Source organism: Ictidomys tridecemlineatus, chromosome 8, assembly GCF_052094955.1.
Source record: "Ictidomys tridecemlineatus isolate mIctTri1 chromosome 8, mIctTri1.hap1, whole genome shotgun sequence".
NCBI classification, from domain to species: Eukaryota; Metazoa; Chordata; class Mammalia; order Rodentia; family Sciuridae; genus Ictidomys; species Ictidomys tridecemlineatus.
The window spans coordinates 84359915-84377919 of record NC_135484.1 but is presented as its reverse complement, the minus strand read 5'-3'; the positions used below and the strand labels follow the sequence as shown (position 1 = coordinate 84377919).

The following is an 18005-nucleotide window of genomic DNA, read 5'->3' as shown; positions in this document are numbered from 1 at the left end:
TTCAACAGTCTATCTTGTAAAAATTGGCAAAAGTATAAGAGGAAATAGATGAGGGAAAGGAAGTCTAGTAGAATAGAGGAAGGAAAACAAGGCTGGATGGGAGGGGAAAAGGAGAGGGATAAGGAGGTCCTGAATTGAATACCATGCATGTATGAGTTTGCTGGGATAAACCCAAATACTATGTGTAACTATAAAGCTCTAAAAAAATGTAGCAGAGATAAAGATGACCTATCATAACCATTTTTTTTTTTTGGTACCAGGAATTGAACTCAGAGGTACTCAACCATGAAGCCACATCGCCAACCCTATTTTGTATTTTATTTAGAAAGAGGGTCTCACTGAGTTGCTTAGCGCCTCACTTTTGCTGAGGCTGGCTTTGAACCTGCAATCCTCTTGCCTTAGCCTCCTGAGCCACTGGGATAATAGGCATGCACCACTGCGCCCAGTCATAACAATTTTAACAGTAGTTATTTTTCTTATCTTTTTAAGATTGAGCTATAAAGTCTCCCTTGGAAAATGTTTTCTCCAGTCTTTCAGTAAAGCCATAACTTTGGACTGCTCCTACTCAATGACTTCATAACTACACAGGTTCTTTAATAATTAATTTTTTTCTAATTTGTTATTGTCCAGTGTTACTTCTTGGTTCATATTCACACCAAAGAATGGGATCCTTCAAAGGAGGCGAAAGAGATTTAGGCTAAGAAGTAAAACAAGAGACAAAATAAGGAATAAAGAAAAATTAAAAAAAATTAAATCACCTCTCCTAGTCCTTCCAGTGCTCTGAGTACAATGAGAGCTGCAACTCCTAAATCTGCAGCGATGGGAGTGAACAGGGTAAAGACAGAGGTGCCAAGGATCCCAAATCCTAGCAGCAGTTTTCCCCCTATTTTGCTGGCAACATATCCTCCAGGAATCTGTGTGATAATGTAACCATAAAAAAAAGAACCAAGAATCCATCCTTGAGTTTCTGCATCCCACTGGTACCTTTTGCCCTGTAAAAAGTAGAAGGGAAAAAAATCAATCCTTTAAGACTTGATTAAATTGCACTTTTCTCTTATTGAATATAAGTCCATACAAATAAAATTGTGAATCACTCCCCTGGATTGCAGAACATGCAAATGTTTTAGCAGGTGGGTGAGTGACCACAATATAAACATGCAGTTTCTAGAAAACTGGAAAATAATTAAAGTGAGAGCAAAAGAAGTAAAAGCCATAAACTTAAAGAAGGCTTGCTATTTTATGAAAGAAGACAAGAGGATGAGCTCTAGAGGTTTTCTAATATTCCTGACCAAAAAGTCCTCCAAAAGAGCTATTGGCTTAATCTAGAAAACTAATAAACAGAATACTGGAGTGATTGAGTCAAGTTTTGGAGCCAGGCCTGGGTTAAAACCTAGCTCTATCACTTACTGGGTATGTGATCTAGGAATATTAAATTTAATATTAATTAAATTTTCACTTAATGTTGGTTATTAGGATGCACAAATATAGATAATAATATCTCTCCATTTCAGACCAAGCACTTGAACAAGCTCATAGTACACTAAAAAAGAACAAGAATTTAAACTAAGCCATAAACTTAATATGAGTAGGATCTGTCTTAATTAGGAGCAACACATAGTAAGACACTAATGAAGATTTAGTGATGATCTGAATAGCTGAACTTTTTTTTTTTTTTTGGTGGTGCTGGGGATCAAACCCAGGGCCTTATGCATGTGAGGCAAGCAGTCTACCAACTGAGCCATGTCCCCAGCCTAATAGCTAACATTTTTTAATACGTGAAGCCGTATAACCAAGTCATTGTGTTAACAACCATTCCAGGATTTTTTTTTTTTTACTACCTATATAAGGCAGATAGGTCAACAAATGTACTTACCAAAGGGAAAGATACAAAACAAATCTCTATAAAACTTGTATTTTATTTGTGAAACCCTAGATTTTGTGAACTGCCCAACAGTTCATAGAGGTCACTGAGGTTGGAATGGAGACATAGGGTACTGTGTACCCAAATACATATTCAGTAGTATTATTAACATTAAATAAAGCAAAGTAAAATAATTAAAGTGTGTAAAACTCAATATAAACAAATTAAGAATATATTTATCAATTATTATAACACAAAGCAGGAAAAATGACTTAAGTAGCTTAGGTTAGGCATGTATAAATTTTCACAAAGAAACTGATCTAAGAAATTGACCAATTTATTTTTCCCAACTTGCAGCTGAAATTATCTATGGTCCCATGCAACTGTTTTAAGTGAAACAGCTATTAAATAATAGTTCTGTCACAACTATTTAGTAATATTTAAAACAAGCTTATTTTCTGGTAGATCAAACAAGTTTCTGCAAATTCTCTTCAAGGAAGGCATGTTTATAGAGGAAACTGAAGAGCTACTTTTCATACAGATCAAGGTATATGATAGTGCAATAGCAGTAGCTAGAGTTCTAAGTTACTGTTCAACCAGTTCCTGGGAAAACACAAAAAGGAAGCAATTCAGAGTACATATAAAATCAACTGTTTTGGCTTCTTTCAGATGAAGAAATATTTTTCAGTATTTTTACTTGGAAGTATTTTAGGATTATTTGCTTAGAAAACAGTACCTACCGTTTGATTTCGAAGAACTTTTATGGGAGCAGAATGATCTGCACACTCCTTGGAAGTTCTATTTTCTGCTAAAGTTGTATTTGAATCTACCATATCCACTAATGCAACACTCAGATTTACACGTAATGCATAGAGAACGAAGAAACCAAAGAAGGCCAACATTGCTAAGTTGTAACGAGCAGAGCAGCATGCTGGAGCTGAAATACAGATCCAGAGAAAACTAATTAAAAGGGTAAATTAGATACTGTTGCCTAAATCATGAAAACGGTTATTTTTTAGAAGTCCCCAAAGATTAATAATCATCAATATTTTCTAAGAATAACCTCAGTTCAAACATATCTAAGAAGATCTATCAGAGGGAATTTGTTCCCCTTATTTAAAGAAATTTAACATGTGAGAGTCTGACCTGTAAGAGCTCATTGAAATACGGAGGTGACAGCTTTATCAATTTTGCCTAGAAAAATCTGTTCTACAGTTAAACTGAACCCCTAATCCCAGTCAGCTGGCAAAGACTGGCATGAGAAAAATAGGTAAAGTTATTTAAGGGCATCATAATTCCTAAAAAACTATCTCAAGCAGTGTCAATAAGTACTTGAATACTTTGATATCACATAAAAGCTACTGGGTTAGTAGCCATCTCACTTAAATGCAGCCCAGAAATAAAATTATTGTATAGGCACAGAACCCCTCTTGATCAATTTCTTACCTGGGAGAATATCCTCAGAAGCTGGGTTTAAATAAGAAGCCATGATTAATATACTTAAGGCTCTCCTAAACTAAAGGTACTTAAGAATCCAGAAACAAACTTGGAGAATCTTTTACAGTTGTAGTATCTATGACTCAATAGGTATTATGCTTAAAGGGCCCAAAGTAGAAAGGAAAGTAAGTGAATATACCAGACAGCAGAGTAAGTTGAAGGAAACAATGAAAGAAGGATCATGTGAGAGGAGGAGTTTGACCTAATCTATACTCTAATTGTAGAGTTCCTTTTTCTTCATTTACTGAGTTGCAGAATTGGAGAGAAAATACAGGAAACTAATAAGGGTGTTCTATCTCTTAGTGACAAGGAGAAACTGGCTAATTAATGGTCTTACATCTTTAAGTTTGGTAAATGTTGAGTGTTTAGATAAATACCTGTTTAAAAGCTAGGTGTAGTGGTGTGCACCTGTTGTCCCAGCTACCTAGGAGGCTGATACAAGCGGCATACTTGAGCTCAGGAGTTTAGGGCAATAATGAGATAATATAATGAGATCCTGCCACTTAAAAAAAAATCCTGGGCTGGGAATGTAGCTCAGTGGTATAACATGTGTCTAGCATGCATAAGAATCTGGGTTTGATCTCTAGCAACAAAGATATAAACACTGATTTCATTAGGCTATACAAATTAAGTTATATATGTATATATGAAAATGTGTTCTTTTATTTGGTAATGATGCATTAACATCTCTCTGTGTGTGTGTGTGTGTGTGTGTGTGTGTGTGTGTGTGTGTGTATGTATGTATGTATGTATGTATGTTTTCCCCTTACTCAGGACTCCTCTTGTTTTCATTGACCTGACCTCATACAAAAATATATTGTATAAAGGTCTTGGTATTGATTCAGAATGATTGTTTCAGACTGAAACATTAATGAATATGGCACAATTATACAACTAGATAGGTACTGGGAATTGAATGTAGGGTCTCATGCTTGCTAGACAAGCACTCTATAACTAAACTACATTCCCATCCCTACGTGGGTGGGTATATATTAATACATTATGATTCCACTCACTTTTCTATAAGCCTTCATACACTTAACTATGATCAATTTTTTTCTTTGTTCAAATTAACAGAAAACTTGTCATTTGATACCCTTAAATCCTTTTTTTAGGGGTATAGCTATTAGAATTATAGTGCTACTACCATAGTTAGATCTAGATCTGTGAGAACTATGTTTCTAAGGCTCAATTTATGCTGTCATTGTTACATGAATTTATACAAATTTGCTCTCTGTTCTAATCAAGTGGTACCTTTCCAGTAAGGACACCATTTGGATGCTGTCAGTTATGTTCTATAACAGAATACTTTATCATCACTTTGTTGGGCAATATTACATGGAAGTCTGGATGGAAGAATTGTGATCTCATCAAATATAGGCAACAAAAACACATTACTTTAAATAATTTTGAGCAAGAAAAATCTGGATTCATGTGCTATGTCTGTTTCATCATGGTCTCTATTTTAAAAGTTCATTACATCAGCAGAATGCCAGGATGTGAGTTTTGGTTTAAGAGCTTATCTGGCTGCCGTGTGAAGATTGCTAAGGGAAGAAGTGTGGATGGGTGTGGGGGATATAGATTCAGGGACTGTTATTGCAGCTTTCCAGGTTGAGATGAGGACAGCTTAACCTGTGATGAAAGCTGAGGCAATGGAGAGAAATGGGCAGATCTGAGGTGTGGTTAAAGTCTTGCCAAAATGCTTTATGTGGGAGAAAGTAAAAGGGAAGAATGAATTTATCAGTAATTCTTACTCTAAACAACTTTATTTTATGCTACTCTTGCTTGTAATGTCATTATTTTGTTCTATCCTTATTTGCTGTTACCTTATTTTATTGTTTGTCATTAGTTTTTCCTCAAGTGATGTTTGTTTTGGACTATGATTTTCCTTATCATGTGAGGAAGTTGTAGGGGTAGAAGCTTGGGAAGTGAAAGAAAGGTGAGTAAAGTGATTTTATTTTTTTTAAATTTTAATATTTATTTTTTAGTTATTGGCGGACACAACATCTTTGTTTGTATGTGGTGCTGAGGATTGAACCCAGGCCGCACGCATGCCAGGCGAGTGCGCTACCGCTTGAGCCACATCCCCAGCCCAAGTAAAGTGATTTTAAATGACTAGTGGCATTACTGTTTTAGTTATCCTTTGGTCACTGTGACCAAAACCTGATAAGAATAATTTAAAGGAGGAAAAGTTTATTTTGGCTCACAGTTTCAGAGGTTCAGTCCACAGTTGGCTGACTTCATAGCTCTAGGCCTGAGGTAAGGCAGAACATCATGATGAGAGTAAGTGAAGGGAAAGCAGCTCTTAACATGGCAACCACGAAGCAAAGAGATTGAGCCCTGATTACCAGGGATAAAATATAAACTCCAAAGACATACCTTCTGTGACCTACTTCCTTCAGCTACACCCTATCAGTTTACTGTTACTACTCAGTTAATCCATATCTGTTGGGTTAATCCAATAATTAGATCACACCTTTCATAATCTGATCATTTTACCTGTGAACCTTCTTGCACTGTCTCACGAAAGAGCTTTTAGGGGACACCTCATATCTAAACCATAATACTGACTCAAAATCTGATCTAAAAGTTATGGGTCAGACAACTTTATATTTTGGGGGTAGTCAGAAAATAGAGCCTACAAAGATGCCACAAAATATATAACTATGAAATTTTTAGGAATATTAAAACTACATGGTTGTTTTATAAAAATTGTTATAATTATAAATCTATTCAGTCAAAACAAAAAGAAAATATAGTGGTAGGGCAAAACATGCCAATGAATTTAGATAACCTCTGAAGTTGATCCAACAGAAGAAAGGCTGCATGAAAGAGGACATCCATGGAGCAACGACCACACTGAAATCAAGTTCAAAGCAAAATAATGCTTGCATAACGAACAAAGAAACCATCAAAATAAACATGAGCTTCTAAAATGTGCTTTAAACTTAGGAATGTAGAGTGGGTGTAAGGGAAAGAACATAGGCTAATTTAGAATGAAGCAGACCTGGGAATGAATTTCAGTTCTGACTTTCACTGGCTGAGTGGTTTGGTAGAATTTATTAATACCCTCATTGCTATACAAAATTACATATAAGAGGTTGTGAGGGGAATGGGAAAATAAACAAGGAGAGAAATGAATTACAGTAGATGGGGTAGAGAGAGAAGATGTGAGGGAAGGAGAGGGGGGATAGTAGGGGATAGGAAAGGTAGCAGAATACAACAGTTACTAATAGGGCATTATGTAAAATTGTGGATGTGTAACTGAGGTGATTCTGCAATCTGCATTTGGGGTAAAAATTGGGAGTTCATAACCCACTTCAATCTAATGTATGAAATATGATATCAAGAGCTTTGTAATGTTGTGAACAACCAATAAAAAATAAATAAAAAAAGAAGTTATTAATAGTTTTAATTCTCAGGTTTCTCAGCTCTAAAATGAGGAGACCAACATTCACCTCACTGGAGTACATGAGGATTATATGAAAAACCACAGGACATTATACTATATCCTCAGTAAAAGTGAGTTCTTTCTTTTTTGCCTCACAGAAAGTTATACAAATAAAATAAAGTGCTATGCACATAAGTGTAACAAGGGAAAAGGAGGCCCATCAGTCTGCCTGGGGTCAGGGTTGGTCAGGGAAGGTCATTCAAAGAAACAATATTTGACTGAGTCTTCCTTAATGAACCAGAAAAGAGAGAGCAACCCAAAGGCAGCAGCATTCTCAGAAGTATGGAAATGAGAAAGGCAAGCACAGGGAGAATAGGAAATTCTAAATGATCTGAGGCTACTGGACAAGGGACTGTAGCAACTCTAAGAACTAACATTAGTTATGGCGATGCACGTCTGTAATTCCAGCAAATTGGGAGGCTGAGGCAGAATTGCAATTTTGAGGCTAGCCTCAGGAACTTAGCAAGGCCCCTAAACTAGTAAGACCCTGTCTCAAAAGGGCTGGAGATACAGCTTCATGGTAAAGCACCCTAGGTTCAATTCCCAGTATGAGAGAGAGAGAGAGAGAGAGAGAGAGAGAGAGAGAGAGAGAGAGAGAGAACACTAATACTATTGAGAGGGATGATAGCAGGTATTGAGTTTAATAATATAATAACTAATATTTATTGAGCACTTACTATGTGCTTGGTATAAGACTGTTTCATATGTATTAGGGTTAATATAACAATTGGCTGAATTAGTATGTGTAAAACACTTAGGGTACTGCTTAGTACATAGTATTCCTCTGGTAAATGAATTGTTGATAATATTGTTTTTCTAGATATTAGAAATTGAAGTCATATGTTAGGAATCATTTGATTCTAACTCAAAAAGAAGGTAAAATGGAAAAGGCTAATAGTTTAGGAGTATAACATTTCTGTGAGGGCAGGAACTTTTGCTCTGTTTTGTTAATCTCCAGTGCCTAGACCATCATCTGCTAGAACTGGCATACAGATGTTTTTTTGTGGCTGAAAAGTAGAGTGGAGTCTCCTGATAGTAGTACACAATTCTACCTATGAAGACCTTTTGACAGTAGATAAGGCAGACAGAAATCATAATCTGATCAAATCTCTATATCCACTAATTATCAATTTATAGTAAACATGGGAGTGCAGAAGAATATGTTAAATGATCACCCAGGGATATAAACTGCAAGAAAGAAATGGGGCAAGGAACACAAAAGGATGAAAAAGATATAAGAAACATTTCAATCATTTGGAAGGGATGGACATTATTGGGATCTTGATTTGAATAAACTACAAAATTATGACAAATATGAGGAAATATGAGCACTAAGTAGGAATTATTTTTATTGTGATAATGATACTGAAATTATGTTAAAAAGTATCATCTTTTAGGGATATATATGGAAATGTTTACTCTTAAAATGACATGATATCTGGGATTTGCTTCAAAAAATCATGTATGAAGTTAAAAATAAGTGGAACTACATCGGCCATAAAGTATTGGTTATGTGGGGGTTCGTTATACACTTTTCTTCTTATTGTATATGGGCATATGTGTGAACTTAAATTTTTTTTTTGTTATAGATGGAAACAATACCTTTATTTATTTATTTTTTATATGGTATTGAGGATCGAACTCAGTGTCTCACACATGCTAGGCAAGTGCTCTACCACTCGCTACAACCTCAGTCCCTATATGGGTGAACTTTTCCAAATGTCACTGGGGAGGCTGAGGGAGGAGGATCACAACTTCAAGGCTAGCCTTAGTAACTTAGTGTGACCCTGTCTCAAAAAGAAAAAAAAAAAAAAAGAAGGTCCAGAGGAAATTAGACAGTAGTCAAAGTAGCGTGATTACACAGGCAAGTAGGAAGGATGTCTAGCTGTGGTCAAAGCAGTTGTGGGAGATGACATGGTATAATGATGACCAGAGGAGGGAAAAAGTCATAAGACATGTAGGAGCACAGAGAACTGAGGGAAAGGAGTTGGATAGAAAGTCACTAAGGATAATGGCAGAAACTATAGAGTGTGGAGATGGATGCGAGTCAGGTGGCAAAGCCTGTGTTGAATGAAGCAAAATGTGGCAGGAGGGTAGATGATAGCAACGATGTAATAAAAAGGTGATTTAGCCCCAAAACAATGGGGTTGGGGGTAATTGTCTGGAAGCATCATTGTGCAACAAGGAGTCCTCAGCTCTATCAATTAGTATGAACATGAAAAAAAAAATCACCTCTTGAAAGATCAGTGGGGAACAGATGGTAGATCCCCTAGAAAGCCAGGCTGCTACTTCTGTTTTGAGATGGGGTTATCACCAGGACTTCATTTTCTTTCCTTGTGGTGCTAGGGATTGAACCCAGGGCCTCCCACATGCTAGGCAAGCACTCTACCACTGAGCCACAGTCTGGCCCTGAGATGGGGTTCTCAATGTTGTCCAGGTTCATCTCAGTCTCCAGAGTAGCTGGGACTCTAAGTGTGTGCCAATGTGCTAGCTAAAGCCAGGGTTCTGGTGAATAAAGAGATACCACTGGTAAGGGAGGCTAGTAAAAAATTTAAGGACGTCTTAGTATTTATTCTTTGGAGAAAGATTTCACAGTGGAGAGGGGGCCTGTGCCAGGAGCAAAAAAACGCAGGGTCCTTTGGCATCCATCCATAGGGGATTGGCTCCAGAATCCCAAAGGGTACCAAACTCTGCAGATGCTCAAGTCATTTATAAAAGATGGTGATCTTGCAGATAACTACACAATCCTCCTGTAGAATTTAAAATTATTTCTAGATTGCACAAAATGCATATAGTTGTTATATGGTATTGCATAGGGAATGATGACAGGGAAAAAAGTCTGTACATGTTCAGTACAGATGCAACCATCATAGGCCTAACTATATAGGACACCTCTATAAAACCTCTATCATATATATTATTTTAAATCACGTGTGTGTGTGTGTGTGTGTGTGTGTGTGTATCCCCCCGCCCCCGGTACTTGGAATCGATCCTAGGGACACTTTACCCCAAACTACCTCTCCAGCATTTTTATTTTTATTTTGAAACAGTCTCTCACTAAGTTTTCAAGGCTGGCCTCAAACTTGGAATCCTCCTCCTTCAGCCTCCCAAGTAGCTTGGATTATAGGTATTCCCAACCACTCTTGGCCCTTTATCATATTTTAAATAGCAAAAATAATGTGTTGCTATTATTTTTTCCTTGTTCTTTTTAGATATATGTGAAGATAGAGTGTATTTTGACATATTATACATACATGGATTATAACTTATTCTAATTAGGATCCCATTCTTGTGATTGTACATGACATGGAGTTCCACTGGTGGTGTATTCATATATGAACATAAGGAAGTTATATCTAATTCATTGTGTTTTTCCTATTCCCATCCCTTTGTTCCTCTTTGTCTAATTCACTGAATTTCTATTCTTCCCTGCCCCCACCCCTGTTGTGTGTTAGCATCGGCATATCAGAATATTTGGTGTTTGGATTTTGGGGATTGGCTTATTCACTTAGCATGATAGTCTCCATATCCATCCATTTGCTGGCAAACATCATAAAGTGATTCTTTTTTATGACTAAGTAATACTTTGTGTGTGTTGCTACTAATTCTACTTCACTTGTTTTCCAGAGGGTAAGTAAAAAAAAAAGCAGAAATAAAAACGGAAATGGTGTAATGAAGGGAGTCACCTGAAGTCAGGAAGAACAGAGCATATATACATTAAGAACTATATATTCGGGCTGGGGATGTGGCTCAAGTGGTAGCGCGCTCGACTGGCATGCGTGCAGCCCGGGTTCGATCCTCAGCACCACATACAAACAAAGATGTTGTGTCCGCCGAAAACTAAAAATAAATATTAAAAATTCTCTCTCTCTCTCTCTCTCAAAATAACATAAATATATATTTTTTAAAAAAAGAACTATATATTCAACCTATGAGTCAAGTGAGGGATGTTCTGAAAAGTGACAACAGGAACTAATCTTTTTCCGATTAGTTTTATCAAAGTCTAATTTATGTGACAAATGTATACATCTGTCCAACCCAACTAAGATCAAGATGTAGAACAAAATCTGCTTTATATATTACCTTTACTAGTCCTAGAACTTCATATTGATGGGATCATATATTAATATAGTGTTTATTTTGCTCAGCATGTTTTTGAGATTTACCCGTGTGTTACGTACACAAATATTTTGTCCCTTTTCGAACATAGTTTGTATATTCATCCACTAAATTGATCTATCTCCAGGTTTGACTATTTTATGAATAAAAATATACATATACCACAGGTATATACATTATGTGGTCATGTGGTAATATAAAAATTTAAGATTTCCCAAAGTAGTTATACTATTTTACACAGTTACTAGGAATGTGCAAGAGTTCTAGTTATTCCATATCTCTGCCAATATCCGGTATTCCTATCTCTCCATTTATCTACCTAGGGATTGAATTTAGGGGTACTCTTCCACTGAGCTATATTCCCAATACTGCTTATTTTTTTGAGGGAGGGGTACTGGAGATTGAAATCAGGGGCACTCAATCACTGAGCCACATCCCCAACCCTATTTTGTATTTTATTTAGAGACAGGGTTTCACTGAGTTGCTTAGTGCCTTGCTTTTGCTGAGGCTGGCTTTGAACTCTCAGTCCTCCTGTCTATCCATCCTCCTGTCTCAGCCTCCCAAGCTGCTAGGATTACAGGCCTGTGCCACTGCACCTAGCTAGTACTGCTTATTTTCTGAAACAGGTTCTCACTAAATAACCCAGGCTGGCCTCATACCTGCAATCATCCTGTCTCAGCCTCCTGACTGCTGGGACTACAGGCTTGCAACACTGTGCCAGGCTCTCAGCCTTTGAATTTTATCTATTTTAGTAAGCATTGAGGTTTGAATCTTCATTTTCCTGAATATTAAAGATGGCTGACATTTGAGCTAAATTTTCATATATGTATATATTTATGTACATACACACATATATTCCAATTACAGCAGAATACAGTAGTGCATTATATAGCCATTTGTTTCTGCATTTCTATGAGATTATTTTACAGAGGAAGATTATATAATTATAATGATATAAGCCAAGGGAAAAGATCAGCTTATGGAATTAAATACAACTTTCAGGTAAAATACTACTTTGGTACAGTTATTTACACTTAGCATTGACTAAAATAAGCTCCAAGATGCAGGACGGAGCTACAATGTTGCCATCTCTACTGCCACCATCTGGTAATGTTAAAAACAAATAAAAAGAACATACTATGCTTGGTCAACAAAAGTCAGATTTCCAATTCTACTCTAATACTTTGAATCTTTGAAACTACAGAACGCATGCAAACTTATTTGTTTTTTAGTTTTCATTACTTCTTAAGAAGCTGCATTATAAAAGTGGAAAATAGCAAAGTATTGCTATTTTCCTAAATTCAGAGACCATGCTTTTTGAAATACCTCCTTTTCGATTTGTTGCAAGGTCTCTGGCAAATTATCTTACAGCTCTGTAGATAGCTTATCTTGAGGACAACCAAACTGTTTCCTAACTTAAATTGTAGACTGCTAGACGGGAAAAAAAATGAAATGTGTGCAATATTTTTAGTCTCTTACAGCACAATATCAAGATGTTTGCTGGATTATGCAACACTTGCTCTCTGCATACTCAGAAATATTATATCTCCTAGCCTTTTGTCTCCTCTCCCTGCCCGAGGAGCTATAGGCTCACTTGCAGGCTGATACGCAGCTGTGGAAACCAGGAGGTCACAAGGCAGGAGACGAATCAGCCTGGCCATTTGCTCACCGATTTGCAAGTTTCTCCCCCAGTTCGCCCTTTCTTCTTTTTGTACCGGGGATGAAACCCCAGGGCCCTCAGTTCACCCTCCGCCTGGCCCTTGCCCATTGATTTGAAGGCGCTCCCCAAGTTGGGTTTTTCACCGGATTCCCGGCTCTGCACTACTGAAAACAGTGAGCAGCTCAAGCACCTGCCGCGCAGAGCCGCTCCCTGCTCCCGGGCCCGCCTAGAGGCACTAGCGGAGGCCAAGCTGGAGCTCGGCATAGCCGTTCCCGCCTGCCCGTCAGACCCTAGGGCGTCGGAGGGGCTTCCGGGCACCGGGACAGGCGGGGCTAAGAGGGGCCTGAATGAGCTTTCTCTCTTCGTGTCCCCTCGGCGCCTGTCAACTCTGGACCAGACGGCGGGGGTGCCAGTACCCTTGGCACTTCTGACCAGTACCACCGCCCGCCCCGGGAATGTTGCCGGCCTAAAGCCCCTAGACGACCCGGCTGCTCACCGGCTTCGGCCTGCCGGGCGCCCTGAAGGAGCGGGGTGCTGTCGGTGCTGTCCTCGCCATCGTTCACCACCGGACCTCGAACCGAGGACCTCATGATGCCTACAGGGAGCTGGCTGCTCTGAGGAGAGGAGCTCTCCAGCCCGACAGCCGAAGCCCCCGGCTGCTGTGGCTGGGCGGGCCGGGGCGGTGGCGTGGACTCTGGTACCTCCCCCATCCTGGCACCACCTCCTGGCCACGTAGTGTCACCGATGCCCCGCCCAGAGGCAGCCGCGCCGGTTCCTCCCTGTCGCCATCTTAGGTTTGGGCAACCCTGGCGTAGGTTGGGCGGGGAAGGCTGAGTTCCGGGACTTCCGCCCGGCGGAGGGAGGTCGGTGTGGAGCTGCCCAGCTCCGACGGCTTTGCGCGTGCCAGGTGGCCAGAGCTGTTGAGAACGTGTCCTTCCAGGAGACCTTCCGTAAAGCTCCCGTGCGGCCCTTCCAGAGCAGGATAAGTGGAAGTCTGGAGTCGCCTGCGGGGACTTTAAGCGTGTCTAATTAAGGGGAGGACTTAAGTCGAGGTGGTGTGTACGGTTGTCATGACTGTTGGCAACCTTTACTGTCTACCGCGTGACAGCATACGGTCCCTAAATTGCTTTTGAGGTGACGAAACAGCAAATGGAAATATATTAACGTTCAATAGGGTTGCCAGTTTTTTTTTGGGGGGGGGGTGGGGCGTCGGGTGGAGTACCAAGGGTTGAACCCAGGGGCTTTTAACCAATGAGGCACATCCCCACATCCCCAGCCCCTTTTTAATGTTTTGTTTTGAGAGTCTCGTTAAATCGCTGAGGCTGGCTTTGAACTTTTGAGCCTTCTGCTTCACCCTCCCAGGACAGGGCCGCCAGGGATTACCTGCGTGTGCCCAGAGACTGCCGATTTTATAGAAAAAATAACCCAATATAAACAATTTCATATGGTTCAAGGTATCAACTCTTCTGATGCATCTCTCTGCGTGTGTTTTTTCTTCGCACTTCTAATTCAGAGAGATTGTTGTAGTTACTGACTCAACAGTAAGAGGAAACTAGGAAAGAGGAAACTAGGAAAACGCTTGCCTAGGCTGGACAGACCTGGAGCTGCTGTTCTAGCCATAGGCTTGAGTTCAACAATTTTCCTGGGTAATAGAGGCTATCTTTGTGGAGATAGACGGGAAAATAAGATGTGTCAATGCCCTCGAAGTGTTCAGGGCAAATCCGGAAGACTCACAAACCAATAATTCAGTAAACCAGGTAAAAGGATTGGTGAGGTCTACATGGGAACAAAGACGACGCTCCTTTATCAGAGAAGGAGGTGCGGATTTTTGAAGGCATCCCTAATTTCCAGATTAGTAAATTCTAGACCAGTTTTCAAGTTAGGATAACAAATTAGACCTTATTTCTGAGTGACAGAAATAACCATGTAGATTTCAAACTAGGTTGTTGAGATGACACTCTTATTTGAGTATGCATGTAATCACTTGGTGGATCCTTGTAATATAGCTTCAGATTCAGCAGGTCTGGTGTGGTGTTTATTTTATGTGTCAAATTGGGGGGTGTTTTTGGATGAAGTTAACATTTAAATTGGTGAAACTGGTTGTCCTCCATAATGTGGGTGGGCCTCATTCAATCAGTTGAAGGCTAACTAGAACAGTGTCCCTCTCCCTCTCCCTACCCCAAGCAAAGGGAATCCTCCAGAAGACTATTTCATATTTCTTTCTTTCTTTTTTTATGGTATTGAGGATTGAACCCAGGGGGTCTCTAGCTACATCCTCAGTTCTTATTTTTTTAAATTTTGAGTTAGGGTCTCATTAAGTTGCTGAGGCTGGCCTTCAAGATGTGATCCTCCTGCCTCAAGTTCTGGACTAGCTGGGGCTACAGGCCTGCTCTACAAGGTTTGGCCCTCTCTTCAGATTTCATCTGCACCATCAGTCTCCTTGAACCTCCAGGCTTCTGTACAATTTCTCTCCGGATATAGATCCTCCAGGCCTATACTGCGTGAGCCTCTACTTTGTATATATATATCTTCTCTTTTTCTCTCTCTTATTGGTTCTGTTTCTCTGAGAACCCCAGTATATCTGGGATGGGCCTGAGATTTCATATTGTTAACAAGCTTCTAGGTCAATAGCAAGGTTGTAAAGATTTTGGGCCAGGGAATAGATTCTAATAGTCTTGAAAGGTTTTAAACTAGAGGAGGGCCTTGCTTTTTTTCTTTCTTTCCTCCTCCTCCTCGCCCTCCTCCTCCTTCTTTTTAATATACCTTTTATTTAAAAAAATAAGTTACTACCTAAGCTTACTGAAAAGTTGTGAAGATAGTGAGTTCTCCATCTTTTACCTAATTTGACCTGTTGTCAAGATCTTATGTAAGTATGTTAGTATGATATATTTATAACAACTAATGAACCAATATTGATATATGTAATTAACTGAAGTTCATACTTTTTTTTAGATTTCTTTAGATTTTACGTCCCCCCCTCCAGGATTCCAAGTAGCCTGCTGTTACATATAGTCATTGTGTCTCCTTAGGCTCCTTTTAGCTGTGACAGTTTCTCAGATTTTCCTTGTTTTTGCTGACCTCGACAGTTTTGTAGAGTACTGGTAAGCTTTATACAAAGTCTCTCAATTTTAGTTTCTTATAATTAAACTGTGTATATGGGATTGTTTAGAGAAAGACCAGAGAGGCAAAGTGCCATTCTCATCATATAATTTCAAGGGAATGTGCTGGCAGCACAATTTATCACTGATAATTATCGCTGACGATGTTAAGCTTCATTACATGCTTGATTTAGTGTTAGTCAGGTTTTTCCACCACAAAATTACTGTTTTAACCCCCCACCCCTTTGCATAACCTTTCTCTTTGGAGGGAAGTCAGTATGTACGGCCTACACTTGAAGTGTGTGTGGGGGGGCAGTTATGCTCTACCACTTTCAGGGGCAAAATTATTTTGTATGTGAGATTTGGCTATTCTCCCCTATTTATTTACTTATTCAGTCATTTATACTTACAGAGTTCTTATTATTTTATACTTGGATTGTAATTTGCCACTATGTTCTTTTATTTTGTCAATAAACTTGTTTCAGTTTTGGCAACTGGGAGCTCTTTCTATTGGCCCCTCTCTTTTAGTGTTTCTTTTAAATGCTCCCCTTGTAATGTTTTCTGAGCAATATCTCACTTTCTGGTACAATGAAATGTTCCAGGTTCACTTGTATGTTCTTTGCTCTTGCCATTTCTCCAAGGAGAATGATATTAGAAATCAAGATCTAGGAACTGGGTTTTCTTCTTTATACTGAGGTGTCATGATTTTAGGCCCAGAGAAGATACTTTTGTTATTGCATTTAAAAAAAAAATGATTATCCCAAGAGGAGTTTTAATTTTTTAATGTTTATTTATTTTAGTTATAAGTGGACACAATACCATTATTTTATTTTTATGTGGTGCTGAGAATCAAACCCAGTGCCTCATGCATGCTAGGCAAGCAAGCCACAACCCCAGCCCCCAAGAGGAGTTTTTAAAAAGTATAAGATGACATCTTTTTCTTCCTTAAAATCTGGCATTTACTTCCTGATTTCATATTACCATAGAAGATTGTTATGTTAATATTATTTATTTTTTGATTGGTAATTCCTTCCTTTGCTAGTACTCTAGACAACCACTATTCAGTAAAGTATAATGCAAACCACATATGTAATTTAAAAATTTCTAGTAGCCACATTAAAAAGTATAAAAACAAAAAAAGTGACATTAATTTTATAACCTACACTTTTTAATCCGTTATATCCAAAAATTATCAATTCAACATCTAACCAATATAAACTTATTGAAAAATGCTCTTTTTTTGGTACTAAATCTTTGAAACCCCGTGAATGTTTTATACTTACAACACATCTCCATTAGGACCAGCAACATTCCGTGTACTCAGTAGTCCCACTGTGGCTCAGGCTGTCATACTGGACAACACAGACGGATACTGTGTGGGAGCTTATTCTCTCTGTCTCTTCTCTACCCTCCAAATTCTGTTCTTCATTGGGAAAGGAACATCTTTTGGGCAGGGTACCTAATTCAAAAGTCTCTACCTGCTTTCCTCAGTTTCCTCTTTAAAATAATGTGATATACACTTTACCTCCCTCCCCCACTATTTTCTTCTCTCTCTAATCTAGTTAAATTTCCTAGATTTTCACAAAAAAGCTGGGAAGGAATCATTAAGGGCTTTGCTTCTCTTTTAGAATTGAACTAGCTTGAGTCAATTTCTGTGCCTGCAACCAAAAGAAAATTAATATAGTGAATTGAGTCAAAGGGAGCTTTCTCTGTTGTTCTATTGATAGCTTTATATTTTTTAAGGCAATGTCACTTTGTTTTGTTTACAAATATATTTAATATCTGTCCAGATTACTAGTTTATTATTATTATTGTATGAATTTCCTTGTGTATTTTGCTTACTTGTTCTTGCAGATGGAATTTATTATTTTATTAATGTTGCCAAAAATTTTAAGTAAAATAGCAATTATAATAATAAAATGATTTGTGAAAGAAAAAAAAATGTGATATAAAGCTCAGGGTTATTTTAAGGATTAAATATTTAAATAAGATGATGCATGTCAATTACAGTAGCTGGTGGGTAGTAAGTCTCAATAAATTAGCAGTTAGCATTTTATTTTGGCCAAATTTGCTTAAAAAATTAGCTTACACATCTAAGGAACACCTATTTGATTTTCATTGTATTTCTTTTAAGATACATACTACATTACATGTGGAAGTATGGAGTTGGTGGTTGGTTATATAACTGTTAAGTTCCCTTTTATGACTGTAGGTTGCCTAGGAGCTGGGACCAAATATTATTCATTTTTGTACCTGAGCAGTTCCTAACACTGGTTCTCCTTTTTTTTTTAAAATATAGGTGGACACATATTTTTATGT

At 38.4% G+C, this 18005-nt stretch overlaps 1 protein-coding gene across 6 annotated transcripts in view; it reads right to left on the bottom strand.

Moving 5' to 3' along the window:
* Positions 1–13372, bottom strand: part of Slc17a5 (solute carrier family 17 member 5) — a 57396-nt gene extending 44024 nt beyond the window's left edge. The window contains exons 1-3 of one of the 6 annotated variants that reach the window (XM_078019724.1): positions 13085–13372; positions 2602–2798; positions 759–992 (exon numbers count right to left, since the gene is read on the bottom strand). In XM_078019724.1, coding sequence (XP_077875850.1) covers positions 759–992; positions 2602–2798; positions 13085–13298 — 645 coding nt within the window. In that variant the 5' untranslated portion in view covers positions 13299–13372. The remainder of the gene's footprint in view (positions 1–758; positions 993–2601; positions 2799–13084) is intronic. The other 5 variants (XM_078019723.1, XM_078019720.1, XM_078019721.1 and 2 more) reach the window with 5 other exon arrangements.
* Positions 13373–18005: the final 4633 nt, after the last annotated feature.